The sequence below is a fragment of the Gavialis gangeticus genome, unplaced genomic scaffold (assembly GCF_001723915.1).
Source record: "Gavialis gangeticus isolate Ggan-Ray unplaced genomic scaffold, GavGan_comp1, whole genome shotgun sequence".
Taxonomy (NCBI): Eukaryota; Metazoa; Chordata; order Crocodylia; family Gavialidae; genus Gavialis; species Gavialis gangeticus.
This window is the reverse complement of record NW_017729030.1, coordinates 18,681,315-18,697,962: the sequence shown is the minus strand read 5'-3', so window position 1 is coordinate 18,697,962 and position 16,648 is coordinate 18,681,315. Positions and strand designations below refer to the sequence as shown.

Below are 16,648 nucleotides of genomic sequence, written 5' to 3'. Positions count from 1 at the left end.
TTTTTTTTTTTTTTACTCAGCTGGAGTACTGTATCCAGTTTGGGGGAACCACACTGTAAAAAGATGTAGACATATCCAGAGTGCAGTACAACAAATGTGGGACATGTTTAAGGAAACATGACTTGTGAGGAAAGCTTAGAGGAACAGGGTTTATTTAGCCTACAAAGAGAGAACTGACTGGCTAAATACAGTCATAAAGCCCAAGGCTCAATCAATTAATTCTTTGCAGGTTAGTTTAATCTGCAAAGATTAAACTGAGAAACAAATGGATACACATTAACCTTTGATTTAGGAAAGTCATAGATTCATGGATTCATAGATTCATAAATGCTAGAGTTGGAAGGGACATCAATGGATCATTGAGTCTGACCCCCTGCCAGTGGCAGGGAAAAAGTGCTAGGGTCAGATGACCCCAGCCAGGTGCTTGTCCAGTTTCCTCTTGAAAACCCCCAAGGTAGGGGAGAGCACCATCTCCCTTGGAAACCCATTCCAGATTCTGGCAACCCTTACCGTGAAGAAGTTCTTTCTGATGTCCAACTTAAATCTATTCTGCATCAGCTTGTGGCCATTGTTTCTGGTTATTCCAAGGGGTGGTCTAGTTAACAGAGCATCTCCTATTCCCTACTGCACGCCCCGCCCCCCCCGCCTGTGAATCTGTGAATACTGCCACAAGATCCCCCCTCAGTCTTCTCTTGTGGAGGCTGAAAAGTTCCAGGTCCCTCAGCCTTTCCTCATAAGGCCTCTAACCATATAAGTGGCCCTCTTCTGGACCCTCTTAAGGTTGTCCATGTCCTTCTTGAATTGCGGTGCCCAGAATTGGATTCAGTAATCTAGCTGCAGCCTGACCGGTACTTCATAGAGGGGGAGCATCACCTCCCTGGACCTGTTTGTGATACACCTATTAATGCATGACAAAGTGTGGTTAGCTCTGCTAATTACTTCATCACATTGATGACTCATATTCATCTTGTAGTCAACAACAACTCTGAGATCTCTTTCTCCCACTGCGTTGCTGAGAATGTCATCCCCCAGCCTATAGGTATGCTGGTGATTCCCTCTCCCTAGGTGCAGCACCTTGCACTTGTCCTTGTTGAACTGCATCCTATTGTTCTCTGTCTACTTCTCTAACCTCTCCAGGTCCACCTGGATTTGGTTTCTTCCCATCAGTGTGTTTGCTTTGCCCCACAGTTTGGTGTCATCTGTGTATTTGGACAAAGAGCTTTCCATGCCCTCATCCAGGTTGCTGATGAAGGTATTTAACAGTACTGGCCCAAGGACCAAGCCTTGGAGGACCCCACTGCCCACATCTTTTGAGATCAATACCACCCCATCCACCACCACTCTCTGAGTATGACCCTTAAGCATTTAGTGACCCCGTCATAGAAAGAAATAAGGTTAGTCAGGTAGGATCTACCTGCTATGAACCGATGCTGGTTGCCCTTCAGAATTATATTACCCACTAGACTGCTACAAATGTGATCCTTGATAATTTTTGAAGGGTTTTCCCAAGGATAAAGGTGAGACTAACCAGTCTACAGTTACCCAGATCCTTCTTACTCCCCTTCTTGAAAATAGGGACAACATTGGCCCTTTTCCAGTCCTCTGGGACCTCACCTGAGCACCATGAATGCTCAACCAGTCATGCCAGTGGCTCTGCTATGACACTGGCTAAATCTTTCAGCACCTTTGGATGGAGCTCATCTGGCCCCACTGATTTAAACACATCCAGCCCCTCCAAGTGTCTCTTTACTAGGTTGGTGCTGACAGTTGGTGGGCTGGTGTTTCTCCTGCTTCTGTCAGTAATGCATTTGGGAGATATGTCTAGATCCAAGTTCAAGAATATAGAGGGAAAAAACTCATTGAAGAGCTCTACTTTGTTCCTCCTATCTGTCACCAACTGCCCTTGTCTATCTGTAGGAGGTCCTATGCTGCCCTGTGCCTTCTTTTTGCTCCCTGTATATCTGAAGAAGGACTTTTTGTTGTTCTTAATTTTTGTAGCCACCAGAGTTCTAACACTGCTTTGACCTTCCTAACTGATTCCCTGCAAGTGTGAGCCTGGGTAGCTACCTCCTGCTTTCACAGCCTGAATGCCCCTTTTTTTTGCCCTTAGGCTTTCCTGAATTTTCCTGTTTAGCCAGGAGGGTTTTTTGGCCCCTTTGAAGCCACATGCCTACAGTGGCTCAGACCAGAAGCCAGGGGGTGCTAGAGCACGGCTCTCTGACACTTCCTCTCTGGGATTTGCAGTCCAGCATCACAGAAGCAGGACTCTGCAGAGTTGTTTATCACTTCCTCTTCCTGCTTCCAGGTGCCTCTAGGAGTTGTAGCCCACAGTCACAGCCAGCAGTAATTTGCAGTAAGTTTAGCAGGGCAGAGCAGCTCTGTACTTGCGGAAAGGGGGTTTAACCAGGGGAATGGGGGTTTAACACCCCCCCACACACACACACACACCTCTGGCCCCGGCCTGAGTTTGCTGGGGGGGGGGCAGTCTTCTTCCCCCCCACAACCCTTTTCTGCTAGATTAGAAAGCACAGTCCAATTGGTTTATGTATAATATCTGTACCTAGCCATGGAGAGGAGACATGAGAAGTCTTCTAGTGTGTAAAAAGGTTACTATAAAGTGGACTCTGATCAGTTTCTCTCATTAGCCACAGAAAGTGGGACAATAAGTAGCCAGCTTAATTTTCAGAAAGGAAGATTTAAGCTAGATATTAGGAAACATATTTTTCCTACAGGGATAATTAAGCAGTAGAAAACGTTACTTGCAGAGGCTGTGGAAAGGCCATCCTTAGAGATTTTAAAGAAATGGGTAGACAGCCTCCTTGTTCCTCCCTCAGAGGACTAGCAGATATTTTGCACTTCCTTCCTTCTCTATATCTCTATAATACATATATGCCACTGTTCCTCCCCCATGCAATGCTATATGAGATTGGTCCTACTTCACATTTACCTTGATATTTGTAGTATTTCTATATTTTTTTTATTTTTTTTTATATTATTATCAGTTATTCCCTGCATATAATAGTTTAGGAGTGGGAAATAGTTTCTGAACTAACTAATTTTCCTGGAAAACATAATACCTTCAGTTGTGCCATTTCATTTATTTAGCTTTGACACAAAAATATTAAGGTCATTATGTCTGAGGCATCTCGGGATACTGGACATGTTTATTTATCTTCTTAAGAGAGTGTTTTAAGCAGTGAAACTGATTTTATTAACCAGAATAGAAGTAGGAAGATGCTATGTTGTAAAACATCTGCCAGCTTCTCTCTCAGCAGAAAGGGTGGAGTTGAGTATAAACACTTTCTCTTGATGGCTGAGAGAGAAGCTGGCAACTATTTTTCAAGACAGCCTTTTCATGAGAAAGGCAGTTCAAGGCAAAATCTCTCTCTCTTTCTCTTATTTAATTTTTTCATTTGTTTTACATTCTATCTTTCAGAACTAAAGCATGTTTCTTATTTGGGGAGTGTGGTATGTGAGAAAATATGGTATATTTTCACTGTGTTCTTACTTAAGTGAAGCTCCATTCAAGCTGAGACAGCATTCTGAATCTCCTAGTTTCATAAGAGTGACACACTATTTCCAGTTACCCTGAAAACACCCAAGAAGTCAAAAACCTAGTATTTGGTTTTAGGAAAGGTAATTTTAATGAGGAAAGTTCAAAAAGTTAAATCCCGATCCACTTGCCAGTATCCTTAACTAATGAAGATGGAAACCTGTGACTAATGAACACAAAGGGCACGTCCACATTTGCAAGTGCTGCAAATTTGAGCCAGGGTTTTTTGCCTTAGCGTACATGCTCAGACATGCACTTTGTTGTGGAGCAAAGTGTGCCACTTGGGGCAAAATAACCCTGCCTGCCTTCTTCTGGATCTGCAGCCAGAGGGAGCTAGAGCCCAGGGCCAGCACCTGTGCTGTCCCCAACAGTATAAAAAGCCGCCCTGGCAAGTAGCACAGGGCCACTTGCTCTCAGGAGCTTCTGGGGCCCAGCCAATTGGTACTGGGGGGCATTACCACTTGTGCCAGCTGGATTGCTGAAGCAGCCCTGAGAGTTCCCTGAACCCTCTACCCACTGCAGCAGTCTGGCAGTGGGGGCTGCTGCCTGGCTGTGACCTGCTGCACAGCTGCCAGACCTGGATGGGGACTGCACAGCCAGTAGAGGCATCTGCCCCTCTGAGCCAGCTGCCAGTGGACTGTGGTTGCGGGGTTGGCCTCTGTGTGGCACTACTGCCATCTGGGCAGCTATTGCCCTGAACATATTCTGGGAGTGGTGGCCTGCTTTGAACTGTCAAAGCATGTCCTCCTGGCCCCATTGTTTTCCGGGTTTTTTTGGTTTGGTAAAGGGATATTTGTTTTCTATAAGTCGTCATTAGGGAATCATTGTAAGAACCTTGATAATCTTCTGGATGCTGGTGTTCATAGACCTGTTCCTAGCATTGCTTCAGACATTAGTTAGGCATTTACTACACACAGTGAGTTTTGCAGTTAAGAAAGCACTGGTTAGATATCCCTAGCTTTTCATGACAAAATCATTTGACACAGCTCCATTATATGACCTATGGGGCTGCTGACAACTAAATATACTACAAAGTGAAAACAGTTTAGAACATTCTATAGATTATAGCCCTTGTTCAGATATCACATTTTTCAATTTTTTGGCACATGGATAGTGGTAGCACTACTGAAATAACATAGACTGTCATTTTTGTCACCATCCCTGAAGCAGTCATTTGAGAAATCAGGAAGCAGAAGTTTGATGGAGAGTACAAATGGCATTACCTAAAATCCCCCTTCTTTCATGTATAAACAAGCTTCCCAGAACTTCCTTGTATGATCTGTTTCCATATCAGAGTTAGTTTTATCAATGTTTTACCAGTGATAGCAATTGTACAGCTGGGAAACAAATCCACATCTCTTGAATCCTGGTATAGCCCTTTGACCATTTTTTTCATATTGCTCATGCTTTTCTAATTCATTTTTCATCTAACAGACTAGAGCTACATCTAGTTAAATCATCCATCTAGAAGGACCTGATACAGTACAGTAACTCCTATATACCAACAGTCCAAAATATAGTCTTTGCCAGTGTTCAGGACTAGATGTGTTCAAGCAAAGTTTAAGAATCTACATAATGGACATTGATAGCCTTAATTTAGCTTTAAGCTTTGTTCTTGTGTGTTTGAGTCTAATCCTCAGTTTTATTTTAAAACCGAGGGTTGTTTTTCCTCTGAAATATTTAGCTTTGAGGCATCCAACCTAAACTCATTGGTGTAATTATCATCTTTGCACACTTCATTTTTTCACATTTTCATTTGATTCATGGTTGCACATTGAGATGTCCAGAAACCCATATTGTCATAGTGAAAAGGAATAGTTCCTTGTAACTTGCATTGTTTAGTGAAATAAAAAAAATATGTAGTAAATGCAATATTATTGATTATTTTCTGGAATCCGTGTAATCTGATGAGACAGCTTTTACTGCAGTAGGGCCAAAGCCTCTGCAGGTCACATTAGAGATAACAGAAGCACCCTGGGGAATTCTTACATCACTATACATCATTCAGGATATGCTAAATACAATGTTAAAGTCTTATTGAATTTGAGTTTGGTCCCACAGAAATTTAACACTCTGTTCTCAGTCCAGAAAATATTTAAGTTAGTGTTTAAAGGTGCCTATACATGAGCACAGAGGCTGCTCCAATGCACTGTAATTACTCAAGTCTCATATATCAGAGTCCCTGTGCTTCAAAATGGTGGTGGGGGCACTTGAACTAAATTTCATTGAATAAGCTTTAGTTCAAATACCCCGTTGCCATTTGGAAGCATAGGGATGCTGATACATGAGACACTACAGAACTTTAATTAAAGCGACTCTCGGAGCTGCTCTAATTAAAGCACCACCCTTCACAAACTGCAGAGCACATGTAAAAGTTCCCTATATGTCTGAGGAGTCTTACTGAAGACACTGGGGCTACTTACAGGTTCAACATTAAACATCTGCTTTTATGTTTGCTGGAGTGGAGCTCACCACCTTGGAGGACTGAGTAAATAGCAATATATCTGAATACTATTTGAATGTCATTGCCTTTTCGGTAGCACATTCAGACACAGGATAGTGGGCATATGTGCAAATCTATTTGGTTGGTAAAGACATAATGTGGAGCTCTATACTTTGTGATCACTTGTCCACCATTGGCTGAATCAACAAGGAAAGACTTAAAATGAAATAGCAATACATCTTCCATGGTAAGAACTGGGGGAGGCCACAAAGGATGAGTCTGGAACCAGATCTGGATCTGAACTTTCACAGCACTTGGAAATGTGTTTCTAGTACTCCGTTCTTTTGAGGCTCTATTGAGGCCTCTAATTACATGCCCCAAATGTATCGGTGACATCACAAGAAACTTGAAACACTGTGACTCATTTGCCTGAGGTAGTAGTGAGTGTTAAGGGTACAGAGAAACTAGCTATAACACAAGATTCCTGTCATCTTGGGAAACCTGCCAAATTGATCAGGTTAGGGAGGCCTGGATTCATCTATCTTAGAGACTTTCTCTACAAGGCACCTTCTGTGTAAAATGAAATCTATCTGATGACATTTTATTCTAGAAAGTGCCATCTATCCAAAGTAAATGAACCATTTCTTTGTAATCTATTTGGTTCATCTCCAGGACATGAAAGTACACCTTGTAAATGGTAATATTACTGAAAACATCTTATTGTGTCGGAACTTTTGCATTCACTCTTGCGTGTTTCTGATGTGAATGCCACTGAGTCCAATTTCTTGAAAATTATGAAGCCTCTGTTTTCCATTTAGAACCTGTTATTATCAGCAGTCTTTTTTATGTCTTTTTTAGAAAAAAAGCATAAGGGAAAATGCAAATGAAACTGAGAAGTATGCATTGCGGTGGAGTTTGCTAGATTTGTTTTAAGAAGGAATACAATAGAAAACACTCTTACAGGCTTTTGATACTGGAATTAATTTGACTAAATCCATAGACAATGTAGTCATACACTGGAATGATCATCTGAAATTCCTAGTTTCAAGGAATTCTTAGTTTCCATCTGTTTGAGCTGGAATCTGATACACCCTTATATATTATTAATATTAAACTAAAGAGGGGGAAAAACAATTTAAACTAAAGTCAGAATATCAGCTTGTTCTCATCAAGCAAATGTCATGGAGTACATAGGGTATAAAATAGTTCTGCCTCACCCATGTGGTTTGTCTTTTGTTTCCTTTGTCTTCTGTTATCTGAATCATAGATTGTGAGCTCTCTTGGGTAGGAACTGCTTGTGTGTTATTTGGAGGTGTAGCCACTGTTAAATGGGGCACCAATATTGGCTGCTTAGGTATTATTTCAGTAGAAGGTAATAAAATAATAAACAACAAGGAATGAAAAACTTTTAAATGTTCTTTTGGGTCATTATTCATCTGTGCTATGGCTATGCATTTTTTAGTGAATGAGCTATCAGTTGTGGCTATTCAGTACTGCCTTAACAGTAATTTGGCCTGAGAGGGAGACAGCCTTTTCCTGAGGGGGCAAAACCCTGCCTTTCCTCCCCCAGTTCTCCCACCCCACAAATATCTCAGCATGCTGTGGTGCTCACATTTCCATCATCCATTTGAAAGGTACAATATTTCATAGATTTCATAGACATTCGGGCTGGAAGGGACCTCGGAAGATCATTGAGTCCAGCCCCCTGCCCAAAGGGCAGGAAGTCAGCTGGGGTCATAGGATCCCAGCAAGATAAGCATCCAATTTACTCTTGAAGGTGTTCAATGTGGGTGCTTGAACCACCTCCGATGGCAGGCTGTTCCAGACCTTGGGGGCTGATTCTCTAAGGTCTCTGTTCAACTTGGGATGTAGGAAGGGGATGCAAGACATGGTTACTATATTGGGGCAATAAACACCCTCAATCATGTAAAGAAAAATAAGTCCTTTTGTTTCCCCAAATGCAGAGACTGTGACTGTGTTTAATTCTTAAGTCGCAGGTTCAAAAGGAAGTGAAAGCAAAATGTGACTAGAATTCATGCCAATTCATTCTATTATGAATCAATTCTAGCTGCAGATCTGAGTTCTTCGGAGATTAGTGCAAGTTTAAATAGATTGTTTCCAGGCCTAATATCTCAGAATGAAATTAAGTGAAATTTCTATTTGTTTTCCCATTCAGAAAGCTTCTGTTGAATTTTAGATTTAAAGATAAAAAAACTAATGCAGGAAAGGAGAGACTGAGATACACAAGAGGCAAAGAATTGAGCCTTAAAACACAAAGTGCTGGTTGCAACTGTGAAAATGGGGTAAGGGCCACCCTTGCATAGCATGTTTATGGTAAGGTTTATGCTCATATGTAGAATTTAAAATGTTGAGAAACATTTTCTATCGTGTGCTTTAAAGCAGAACTCTTCTGGTATGCATGTGTCAAGAAGATAAAGTGGATCCCACACTCTATATGGCAAATGGGTAACATCTGTATTTCTTGAGAGATTTCCTAAATCAATAATAGACTTTTTCATTCTTTAATATAAACCCATCCCTGTTTCTTTTTTTCCTTTCTGAATTTGTCACAGGGGACTTCTTATCTGCTGGAGTGTTTTCATAAATTGAATATGTCCACAGCAATAGAGCTCCAAGAAATGAAAGGCAAAATAACATGGCTGCAAAACTACATGCTTAATTTCACAGGCCAGCTCCTCAGTGTGGAGGAAAAAAATGACGCTTTGATGCATCCGTTAAATTCACAGGTCTGTATTTTTCTGCCTGAACAATTTGACACCCATTTTTACAAAACAATGTTCAACCTCATTTATTTCTTACTTCAGAGGTTATTAAAATAGGGTAAGAATTAAAATGCCACATGGAGACCACATTATTAGTTTTTAAAAATCAAAATCACCAGAAACCTGATCTCCTGGCCTTGCCCCGTTCTGTGCCACTTTTACAGCAAGCTGACTTTTGCTAACCCACACTTACAATGAAAATCTCAGAATTAGTAGCCAAAGGTCTTTGGAATTCCCACTGATTTCATTGGGGCCAAGATTTCACATATGCAATTTAAGTACAACTCTGATGAGGTCAAATAACTGCTTAACTTTAATGGGGCCAAGCTTTCTTTGAATCACATTTATTCAGAAATCCATCTTCCATGGAGAAGCAAATTCCGAATGTGACTCTGCAAGTTTAAATATGGCTACCCAGTAGAAATGAGTATTGGATACTACTATTATTATGGCATTTCTCACAATGTGAAATAGCAGATCCTTGGGAGAACCCAGCAGAGCAAGTTCATGTAAATATCCTCCTTCCGTTTAAGTGGGAATGCTTGGCCCCATCGATTTTTTTTTTTCCTATCTTGTAATTTTACAGAAATGGCTTAGCATCATTTTTCTTTTTAACTCTTGTAGAACCCTTTTGAGTCTAAGATGAATGCCATGGAAAAGCAATTCAGCAATGCCACAGAGGCTCTGAGCAACCTTCAAAACCGCCTTGAGGAGGTTAGCTTGCTAATTTATCTAACATAAAATACAATTTGCAATAGACATTGACTTCTGCCCAGTGTCTTATTTGTAACAGTCCTTTTTAGGATGTGGAGCAGGGATACACATGAATGTATCGAAGCAATAATTGCCATCAAGTACTTAGGACTTGATTGCACAAACTACTGTAAAAAATTCAAGGTGAAGACAACTATATATCTTGGTTAGGAAGCTACTGGAAGTATTGGCTTCTATATAGGATGTATAAAAATGCAGAAGATAGCAAAGTACTTAAAGAAATACAGAACTCTCTGAGCCAAGGTTCAGCTCCCCACAGGAAAATCAGATACTAACATTCAACACTTCTACCTTCATCAGCTACAGCCAGGACAAGTAATCTCCCGCTCTCTACTGCTACACACTCTAACCCTACTAACAGTAGATCAAAGAGTTCCCAGGAAGTCCTTTAACTTTACTAGATTTTCCTTTCTAGGACTTGTAATTTATTCTAGGGAAAATCATAGAATCACAGGCAACTTGTGGGTGGAGGGCATGGGGCAACACGTGCCTCCCCCTCTCCCCCCCCAAAATTGGCCAACTTGGCACCGCTCGGGATGGGGCAGGTTTTTTGCCATGTGGCCCAGCAGCGTGTTGGAGGCGGCACTAAGTCATGGCACAGAAGTACAGGAGTGGATATGGGGCTTTTGGCCTGCTCCTGGGCCCACCCATAAATTGTGCCCCCCCAGACTCAGGTGGCACCAGTCACCCCTGCATAGAATCATAGAATTGGAAGCAGGTTTGTCAACTGTCCATAAATGTATAAGCAGTCAGTAAAAATTCAGGTTAAAAATGCCTGTCTATAACATCCATAAATACATTTAAACCATCCAGAGAAACAATCAAGCTCTAGTTGCTTTGTGAAACTCCCTCTTGGAAAGAAGCTGGCCCTTAGAGCTTGATGGAAGGAGAGCAGTGCCATCTGGTGTCCAAGCGGGACTGCAGCACCCTGCAAGAAGCCTTCTCAAAGGGCTCTGTTAGACCTCTTTCCCCACACCTACCCCCCACAACCTCCCTCCAGCCATGTGCAGCTGCTGATGCTTCCCATCCTATAATTCTTCTGGGTTGCAGATATGCTTCTTTGTGGGGGTCCATGCTCAGACACAGGCAGTGGAGCTGCTAGAGGTAAGGTTGGGTGTGGGCTACATGGTGCAGCTTCATGGTCAAGACCAGCAGGGTATGGGGATTAGTACGGGACCCTGGAGGTGGAGGCAGCATGAGGTAAAACTATTGCTGCCATCAAGCAGGTTTTCCAGCCCAAAATTTTTTTTGTTGCAAACTTTTTACTGACAACTGAACTTTTTTTTGTTTTTTCAGTATGCTTGGTGTTAAACCCCTACATTGGAACCTAGCCCTTCTAACTGGGGCCTTGCAGCAGAAGAGTTACATTTACATTATGTAAAACAGATATCATTAAAGCATATGTCAGTTAAAAATGTTTGGTTGTCATTACAATTTTGCAGATTGTCAATTGAAAAAAAAAACCTCTTGGGTTGTAACCCTGGTTGGAAGGAACCTCAAGGATCAACTCATTCAACCCTCTGAAAAAGTCCTGGATGCATGCTAGATAAATGCTTATCCAGCTTCTTGAATCTTTTCAATGAAGGCAATTCCACAACTTGCTTGGGCAGCTTGTTCCATTGTCCTACTCAGCTGATACTAAGGAATCACCCCCCCCCCAATTTAATCTAAATTTGCTTTGCTGAAGTTTAAACCCTTTGTCCTGCCTTCAGTGGCAAGATAGAACAGTTGTTCTCCCTTTTCTTTACGGCAACCTTTCAAATATTTAAAGCCTGCTGCCATGTCTTCTTTTTCTCCAATTTAAACATGCCTACTTTTTTCTTCCCTCCTTTGTAGCATGTACTGCAGCTCCTTTATGAACTTTGTTACTCACCTCCAAGTGTACTAAGGCTTAAACTCAGCTCTATTTTCTTTGCCTACCTATACTATCATCTATGCAGATGCTTTATCAAAAGGATAAAGGTCAAAGCATTGGGTGTGTTAGTCAAGGAGCAACAGAGCACTTTGCCCATACTGCATGGGAGCAATACTGGCCACGGGGTATACAGAGCTGTGTGTATATTTCTATGTGTGCGTATCCTCCTGTCCCAGATAAGTCATTGCCTGTACATCCTGCACCAGTTCAGTGTCCTATGCCTATATCATGTATAGCTCCATTCACAGTTGCATTTATATCCAAATTTCCTTCTCCTGATTCAACACTGAGGAGCTGCAGTATATTGGCAAACAAGGCCCCGTCCCAGGCAGAGTACAAGGGCTGCAATTTCAGCCCTCAATTTGGCTGATCCACTTGAATTGTGCTTTTGTCCATCATGACATCAACAGAAGCATTTCACTGAATTGCTGCCTTGTTTTCAGTCACAGTCAGTGCTCAGTATCACTCTGCATTTTGCATAAGGCATCTTTGAACATATCCCCAGCACAGTCTAACAAAAAGACTGGACTGGGCTGCGTAAAGAGCAATGCTACTTTCTTTTCCCAGGTTCAGAATCAGCACTATTTAGTTTCAAAGTTTTCACTGAAGTGATCATATTCTCTTTCGCTCAGTCAAAAATCACATCTTCAGGTTTGTTTAGTCTAATAATACTTGAAGCAAAGGGTGTATATATAATACCTGAAGCAAACAGTCAATTATCTAGGGGGACATAATCTTCTCTGGTGGCGAAGCAGGACTGGTGTGGAAAATGTATGCTCTGGCAGAGGATGATTCAGTTCTTATCCTGGGCATTAACTTACATCTCTGATTTCTCAGGTACAACTGAAGGGAGGGGACATGGTGCTGCTTTTTCAGGTGGACCAAAAGGCCTGGTCACTCTTCAGAGAAATGAAGTAGTCTTAGAACCAAATGTGAATTCAAATCAGTGAGATTATGCAAAAGGATGGTGCTTAGAAAGAACAGTAATGTAATATCTTTGTAAAGAAAAATATATTGCCAATCTTAATGCGATTTATCATTGGTCCTACAATCAGGATATATGAATAGTAATAGCAATACATTTCTTGTTATGTAGAAAGGCCAAGTTCTGCCTTCAATTACCTATAGAACCTTATTGATTCAAAGGGATATAATTAGTGAGGTCAAAAATGTGGCCTTATCATTTCACATTTTCAGAATGCACAATTCATAGTACATAGAGAAGGCCAAACCCTTATGGACACCATTAATAAGAAGTACTACAGTGTTTAACTGGGAAACAAGCACTGCTGCTTACTTTAGGAACAAGGCAGAGACATACTTCTGGGTTAAGTGGAAGTTAGTTGCTTCCACAACAATACCTCACAATACACACACACTCCCGCTCTGAAAAAAAGTCTTCAAAATCCCCAACCCCTACAATCACCAATCTGCAGATAGAAGTGGGGAGGATTCTGGAGCACAGGGCTAGTGTCATTCATTCTTAAACCCTGTCGAAAAGTTGGCAGATAAATGATGCCACCTTGAATAATATCTTTCTATAGGGTCTTGCTTAATAGGGCCTGAGTCCCACTTGGGATCTGTAGAATCACACAGTCCTGGAAAAAAAAGTGCTGTAAGGGGCCTCAGGAGGGCAACCCCCTGCTCTCAAGGCAAGATCATTCTGGGTGTGTCCAACCTGGTCTTAACCTTGTTCCAAAGATGGAAATGTCACAACTTTTGTTAAGCAAACTGATCCATTATCTAAGCATCCTCAGTTAGAAAGTTGTTTCTAATGTCCTAAATTTCCCCTGCTGCAATGTACTACCATTACTTCTTGTTCTGTCCTCTGTGGCCACCATCTATCACCATCTTCTTTATTCTCACCCTTCTTGTATTTTAAGGCTGTTACCAAAGCTCCCCTTCTCATCTAAATCATCCCAGTTCTTCCAAGCTTTCCTCATTACTGATGTTTCCTAAACTGCTAATCATCTTTATTCCTATCCATAGGATTCTTTCCAATTTGTCCCAAACTTTCTTGAAGCTTTAGGTGTCTCCATTATGTGACTATTTACTAAATAGTTTGGAGTAATTTGGTTTATAGTCAATTGTGAAACTCACATCCCTTAAAGGCCCTATCCAACTGGATACAGAGACCTGGGATGTGAGCAATATAGTTTTAGGCTTGTTTACTGAAATTCTGTTCCTTACTTTGAAGTTTATGTAGAACATATGAAAATACATAAGGGAACAAAATTGTCTTGTCTCCTTTCATAGAAATATCTTCTCATACAAACAGTCTGAGAAACATATCCACACATGTCTGACAACCTGCTAATTTGAAGCTTCTGCTTGTTTGTGCCTTCTTTCCAGCAGAAGGAAGGATTTAGCAGCGCTGTTCCAAAGCTCTGACAGATTGCGCACCACCAATTTAAAATGATACAACATTAAGTACCACCAGCAAATTTTTGTCATATAAAGTAATTATACTAAAAATTTTGTTAATGCATACCACTGACAGGTTGTCTGCATACCACTGGTGATACCACAGATTGGGAAGACAGCCTCCTTTGCAGTTTAGCCAAATCCTAAACAAATATTGTTGAAATAAAAAACTGACTTCACCACTAGATGTCACCAGAATACTAACAATATCTCACAACTCAGCAACTGTAGCCCTTTTACCATTGAAATAAAATGTTCCCAAAACATACAGATTCAATTCAAGAAAAGGAAAAGGACTTTGTTTCAGTAATTTGCATCTAGAAACACCAAATAAACCAACATTCTAACATGCTGTCCACAATAAAAGACTCGAGATCCTTGTTAAATAAAGTATAGCAATGAGTTGAAGACTCATTGTTGCTTATAGTAAGTAATTCCCTTTTTGGCAATCTGAATGAAGAGGCTAGTGATGGACAGGGCCTGGTGATTTATCTTCCCCAGTGGTTGGGATTGAAGAATAGGTTGGGATACATAAGTGAATACCGAGTAAAAAAGTTTTCAAGCCTCAGGAAAACTTTTGAGATGTTGGGTATTTTTCCCATATAGAATTAAGACAAAATGGCACATCCTGGAAAATTGTTGTGAGCAAGCAAACCAAAGCTAGATTTAGTTTGGCTCACTTGGATCTTGATACTTTTATGTTCTTTTTTTGCTTGTTTTACTGGAATTGGTTTAAATTTCCAAATAAAAGTAATTTCAGAGAGTTTCAGAACTTAATTGAAATATTTTCAAAATAAGAAATTCATAGTATCATAGGAATAGAAGGATACCACTCAGCATCTAATTCCCTGTGATAGCAAGCAATCATGTCATACTAATTACTTTAAGAAACTTATCAAGCTTCATATTAAACTACTTAGTTTTTTGTCCCATTCTTCCAGAACCTCACTCCTTGTTAGAAATGGACTTCTAGCTTCCAGTGTCAAATTATTCATTGATAATTCATGACCCTTTGTTCTTGTGCCACCATTGTCCTTCAGCTTAAAAAGCTATTTTCTTTCCCTCGTCTTTACACCTCTGAGAAATGATATCCCTTCCTGAGTCTTCTTTTTGCTAGGCTGAAGAAGTCAAATTTAGTCACCCCTCATAAAATGGAATGAAACTGCTGAAATTCTTTCCGACAAGCAGTTTAGAGTAAATTGGCATTTCGTAATGAAAAATATGTTTAACTGAGACCTTACCAAGTAGCTGTAGGGCACTCCCTTTGGTTAGGCCACATTTGTTTTGTATTTGAGATAAGCTGAGGAATTTAGGGTCCCACACTGGCAAAATAAAGAGGCCTTATCATAAATGAAAATTGTGCTCAAACTTTTTGGAACTTTCAACCCAGCAGCTTCCATGAGCACTTAAGTCACACTGTGGTATACTTAAAGCCCACATTTTTCAAAATAAAAACTGCTGTAACACTGGATTCCTATGCTCACTACCACGGAGACATTTATTTCTAAAGTGTTTGCAAAGAAATAAATTTTGGTTTAGTCTGCTCATCAGGCAGTTATAAGTACAGTCAGTGTGAGAGTGTAGTGTATGCCTACAGCCTAATTAATGGCACTCACTATTGAATTCATCTCACCAGGGCTGGCATTGCACAGGAAAGTAGGAATGAATGCTAGTAGTACCAGGTGGAGCCCCAATACCCATCCATCAGTAGCACATCTAAGCCCCTCTCTAGGGTTTGGAAGAGGTTACAATTCTTCTGGATGAACGTGGGAAGTGTACTTGAGGAACTATAAGGAGTAATTTTGCACAAATACATTATTCACTCATGAGACAGAAAATGTTTTTTCCCTTTATAAAGGAATAATAAATATAGTTATGTACAAAAAGTGTATTGTTTTGCATTATGTGGTGCATTGGCATTGATTAAAATTGCACTGATGTAACATATAGCATATCTATTAATGGCTCTTTATTTGACAGGGACTGGACACAGTGTTTTTACAGATCTCTCAGCTTAAAGACGATTTCTTCTTTATTGAGAGCTTCTTGAATCACACAGATATGAAAAGCTCAAAGTCCTATGTGTCCACATCTAAACTCTCAAAGGAAACTGAAGATACACCTGCAACTATCCCTCCAAATACCCAGGCTGATGGTGGGTCAGATATTTTAGTCCAGATTAAGATTTAAATTGATCATTCATATTCACTTGAGGGCTAAATTTGAAAAGATAAAGTGAATTTGCAAAAATTGGATTGGATTGAGGTGTACTTGTAAGCACACCCCTTAAATAGAACAATTCACTCTACTGAAAAAAAGGATGCATCCCAGTGGTACTGAGAACTGCAAATCCCCATCTGACTTGGAGAATGGGAGTTAGCTCTTGGGATTTGGCACTGCGATTGCACAGTTCATTTTACTTTTGATTTCCCTGCCTGGTGCAACTTCTGCCCAAACAGCACGTGCAAGTTTCCAAGAAGCTAGGAGCAGTGAAAGAGCAGTCACTGATTTGAAAGTCTATTATTGCCTCTTCCTGAAATAATAATAATAAAAGAAAAGCCCATTGAAATCCATCTAATCAAATATTATAACTTCTGGTCAATGCAAGTCCTTACAGATCATACCAGTGTAATTTTGCTGTTCTATTCATGGGGGGAAACTTCCTCTCCAGTCTCTGATGGCAATTGCTTTATGACATGAAACATGGTGTTAAACTATCTGTACCATTATTTCAAATTCCATAACTACTAATATTA

General features: G+C 40.5%; 1 protein-coding gene across 1 annotated transcript in view; it reads left to right on the top strand.

Annotated features, from left to right (window-relative positions):
• The window catches only part of LOC109301100, an 81,477-nt gene that overhangs the window by 55,519 nt on the left and 9,310 nt on the right, over window positions 1-16,648 (top strand). Inside the window, exons 6-8 of the mRNA XM_019522023.1 lie at window positions 8,570-8,743; window positions 9,404-9,493; window positions 15,873-16,047. Coding sequence (XP_019377568.1) covers window positions 8,570-8,743; window positions 9,404-9,493; window positions 15,873-16,047 — 439 coding nt within the window. The remainder of the gene's footprint in view (window positions 1-8,569; window positions 8,744-9,403; window positions 9,494-15,872; window positions 16,048-16,648) is intronic.